This window comes from Setaria viridis, chromosome 3, assembly GCF_005286985.2.
Source record: "Setaria viridis chromosome 3, Setaria_viridis_v4.0, whole genome shotgun sequence".
NCBI classification, from domain to species: Eukaryota; Viridiplantae; Streptophyta; class Magnoliopsida; order Poales; family Poaceae; genus Setaria; species Setaria viridis.
The window spans coordinates 2,051,056-2,055,907 of NC_048265.2; the positions used below are offsets into that span (position 1 = coordinate 2,051,056).

The 4,852-nt window shown below is 42.8% G+C and overlaps 1 protein-coding gene across 1 annotated transcript; it reads right to left on the reverse strand.

Annotated features, from left to right (window-relative positions):
* Positions 1 to 265: 265 nt before the first annotated feature.
* On the reverse strand, positions 266 to 4,551 carry LOC117849937 (uncharacterized). Its single transcript, XM_034731683.2, has 5 exons — positions 4,168 to 4,551; positions 3,998 to 4,070; positions 3,178 to 3,242; positions 1,667 to 1,776; positions 266 to 766 (listed from the first exon to the last, which is right to left on the reverse strand). The coding sequence occupies exons 1-5, from the start codon at positions 4,279 to 4,281 to the stop codon at positions 499 to 501; spliced, it is 630 nt and encodes a 209-aa protein (XP_034587574.1). The 5' UTR covers positions 4,282 to 4,551; the 3' UTR covers positions 266 to 498.
* Positions 4,552 to 4,852: the final 301 nt, after the last annotated feature.

A 4,852-nucleotide genomic window follows, 5' to 3' on the forward strand; every position in this document is an offset into this window, starting at 1 on the left:
CTGGGAATCTGCGAATTACACGATCTCTACAAGATAGACCTCTCCTTAATCATCGACGCTGAAGACCAGATAAAGATATCGAGTCATGTATTTTGTAATTTTGTAAAAGTACGTGTTCTCACGAATGTGTGCATATGTCCCTATGTTTTATTTTTATTTTGTCTTCGTTTTGTTTTCACGAACAGATACAACGGTAAGCCAAAAACATCTGGCTCCACAATGCTGTCTCAATTCTCAAAATAGCATGGCAGAAAGGAAGTATATCTTGGACGGGCAAGCTGAACACCAGCAGCAGTAGACAGGTTCCCTGTCTCTAATCCATCAATTAGTTTTCTCCGTGTCACAGCTGAATCCGCAAACTGCGTGCATTATGACCTTAAAGCTACAAAAATGAACCACCATTGGGTTGGCACTACCTCCTACTAGTCATACGGTCTGTTGCAAAGCATATGGACTATTATGCACTCGCTACTACACATCATAGTCCATCTATGTACTTCATGCGTTGCCCGCTGCTGGCTGAGCAGTATTGCTAATGTTCGCAGATGCCCCGCTGCTTGAGGGGGCGTCAGTGCTTTGAGCCAACGATCGATGGGCGTCCTCACTCTTGTTCTTGGACGCTCTTCTGAGCCTGTTTTTAAGTCTATTGAAGGGCCGCCAGTGCCATCTACCTTGTGACTTCATGTGACCCATCATCAGCTTTTGTTGCTCTCTTCGGAAGGCCCTTCGAGCATACCAAGCTCCACCACGCCACCCTAGCGCATACCTGACAGTTCCAGAATAACATATTTAGGCCAATGCAAGGTTGCAAACAGACAGACAGTGTGCTTGATTAGTTACTCGCATAACATTGTCATCAGATGGTTGTAAGTATGAAATATCCCCAAGGACTGTTACATGAATAAAGTGGAATAGCATAACTTGCAAGATGCTATGTTGGAAATTTAAGTTGCGATCAGTAGTACATGTGGGAACAGGTTCCACAATCCATACCAAGTGCGTATGTGTGCAGCACTAATTCACCAGACCTGTGAATTTCAAGTTTAGGCTATGACTATATACATGGCAACATCACAGCTAAAATAAGAACTTTAAGTACAACCTGGCGCAGTCCCAGTGGTGCCATAGTAGATAATAATTGTCAGTGTGTACAGTGCACTGTGTAGTTGAAAATAATTGGCAGTGTGTACACTGTACGAAATACTTTTAACACTTGATGTTGCTCTGAAATAGTGGGAAAAAGGTTCAAAACTCAAAATCAACCAAAAGCTAGCCTGAGAGTAAATGTACACCTCTACCATAGATGAATCAATTACCGATTTTGATACCTTATGGTCAGTGGGGACTGTACCCATGTATCAGCTACAGGACATGTGGATATAAGCTGATTAAGCCTTAGAGCATTATAAATATACTCCTCTACCACATATATCAATGAATCAATTACCAATTTTGATACCTTGTGATCAGTGGGGACTCTAACCATGTATCAACTACAGGACATATGGGTATAAGCTGATTAAGCCTTAGAGCATTATAACCTTATGTAGAAAGTAAGTGACATGCCAGGTCATAGAATAAATTACATAAACTCAAAGGGTAGTACCATCCAACTGTATAATAGCGAAGAAAGAGGTGAAGTTAAATATCAACAGCAAGAACATACCCAACAACCATTGTGGTCATCGCTGTGGCTACACAGGCTGGCGTGCTAATATTGCTGGAAGTGACAATCTTTTTTATCTCTTCATGTTCAACTTTGTGATTATCCTTCAACTGGTAACAGATCAAGAAATGGTAGAATATAAATATAATTGAACTATAATACTCAAAATATTTCTGGAAGTACCTATATAAGCAAAAAGAAAGTACAAGTGGTAAAGTAGATAATGATCCAAATCCAACCATTAGAAAATTTGCAGGCAAGGTAGTGCAAGATGAAAACCTAAAGCACCATTTTTTTTTCTTTTGCTGGGGTCAGGAATGTATGGTTTTTGCAGTCACCAGCAACATCAGAATGCAATGAAAACTATAAAAAAAAAGAAATAGATATGAGACATAGTGAAGAGCAAGAGAGCATGTTATCCTTATTATTAACTGCACAGCAAGGTATATTGCGCTGGAATACTAGGTGTGTCTTAAGGTGGTATTGTAATCTGTGGTGGACTCGCCTTCAGAGATATTGTTTTAATCTTCCTTTTTAATACAGGACATTTGCCTATAAGACACTAGTACAATGTGCCCTGTCTTATTTTTTCTTGTCAGTGAAGTGTCCTACACAGGCACGGTCCTGAGGCAGGGCGAGCAGGGCGGTCGTCCCAGGCCCCCCAAAATCAAGGGCCCCTCGTGTATATTCGTAGACACTCACTAGTTATAGTACAGTACACTAGCTTGCTGCATCTTGTTTGTACACAGTCATGTAGATTGTAGAATTCGATACAGAAGGCTGAGGTACATGAATATGATAAATTGTTCTTTGATATTTCCTACTTTGATTGATGATGATCAGCACAACAATATTGCTCGTTCATTACAGCAGGCCATTGATGATTGATTGGACATTTAGTAGTGACAAAAAAGAGAAAAAAGGAATCAACCTAATATTGATTGACAGAATCTGCAAGTTTTGATGGACAACCGGTGTTCATTGGTTAGAAATCATCATCAATGACTTCAGTAGTTGTTAGAAGAAAATTTTGAGGTAATCTGTATAAGTGTTTGATTGTAGATACGAATATTACTTTTGGATGTAAAGAGTCCCTGTCTAGAGTTTTATCCTGGGGCCCTAAAATCTCAGGACCCACCCTGGTCCTGCAGACAAAAAAAAATAACAATACACTACAGCCAAATCACGCAAGTGTCACGAGACCAATTTTCCTTTTAATATAATAGACAGTTCTTCTGCAAGTTCGTTCCCAGAGGAAAATGTTGCGGTGGAAAAACACATGTGTCCAATCTCCTATGTTCTAATTTTATACCTACTACTTTCAGCTTCCCAAAATTTAGGTCCAGAGAAGTATCATAGACAGGGGGAGAAGATGCAACGCTGTATTCAAAGAGTAAATAAGAAAGTTCTAAAGCTATTTCTTCTGTGTGGGTGCATTTGTGTTGAGTTTTTGTTACTCTTCCTTTTAAAAAATTGTTTCCGAACTGGGGGATTTCAGCTAGATAGCTTACAGAAGATTCAATTGACTCAAGCCTCCTGTCAATCCTTGATTGCTGCACATGGCGGAGTGAATAACCTACATTGAGAAAATTCACATTTTAAATCAGAATATTACGAATCCTTTTGATAAAGATATAAAACATTGGCAGCCACATGATATACAAATGATTCAGAAAAAATGGACACTAGTCACATTATCCTTTGTCAAATCCTTAATGCAGTACAAGAAAGAGAAACTCTTAGTTGAATAGACAAGTGACTTGACTTCAAATTTATCAATATATGTTTGAATTGATCAACATCGAGTAACCAGAGGTTGGAAAGCGGATCTAGTGACAGTTTAGAACAAGTTTTCTATGTTTGAATCGATCGACATAGAGCAACCAGAGGGTGGAAAGCAGATCTAATCACAGTTTAGAGCAATTATCATACAATTAAATTAGGGAATTGGCAATGAATCTAACAGCAAAGGCCATAACCCATATGGTCCTAGGAAAAATGGGATACAAATAGGTTCGAAGTTTCCCAACTCAACCTCCCTGCAGAATGCCAGAAACAATTGCTTGATAACAGTTCTGATTTAGACGTAAACTTATCCCTACCAAAATGAGTGTTAACAAAGCTGTGGCCGCACATAAGCTGCACGATTTCAACACTCCCTCCCACAAATACAGCCTAAAACTGATCGAGAAACCCAGCCTGATGATGAATGAAGCTGAACCTCCAGGCTCTAGATTTCCACACATCACCCACCGAACATGACCAATACTGAAACCCAAAGCACCTGCTGAACTGCCAGAGCACGAAGCTGCAGGAAGGGAAAGAGCGTACCGGCCCACGCCGTGAGGACGGAGGCGACGGAGGTGCCGACGGTGAAGACGATGCGGTGGCTCTCGAACACTTGCTGGCGGCCATCGGAAGAGCAAGCGCGTCAGCGAATCGACCAAAATCACAGCAGATACGGGGGCATCAGGGAGGGGGAGGCTAGGCTAGGTCGTCACCTTGGTGGAGAAGAAGGTGTCGCGGACGGCGGCCCAGGAGTTGGTCGCCCGCCTCCGGATGTTGGGGAGCGTGAGCAGCGCGCGCCCCGCGCCGCCCAGCCGCCGCACCACCATCGCCCCCCGATCTCGGTGCTCCTCGCCTTTTCGGGAGCTGCTTCTGCTGTGTCTTGGGGTGGGGGATTTCGCGTGTTTTCGGGGGGATTCGGGAGGCGAGCGGCCGAGTCGGCTTGTGCTTGGCTTCCCCTGTTTCTCCTCGCCTTCACGGCGGAGGGAGCGCGACCAACTTGCGGGGTACGAAACGAACGGGACGAACGCCGGTGATGCCGGTTGCGAGTTGCGGCCTGCGCGTATCGAAACCGTACTATTTACTGGGTAAGAAAAGGAAATCGTCCGACAAAAGAAAACGGGGAATTCGTATTTGAAATTCGAATCATAGTACTTCACACGGCGCCAACAGATCAAAGTGCTGCCAACTCGTGTAATTCGAATACGATCAGATAAGACATTCATGTGTCCGTGGTTATATGTAGATTTCATGCGAATTTGAATGTGAAACCGGTCCTAGCACAAGCTTGCAAATTTGGAATGCACAAGCTTTAATCAGCTCGAGGATTTGCTGCAGAAAGCACCGGATCTCAATCAGTTAGGGACAGTATCAACATGCTATAGAATATTCGCGGGGGGG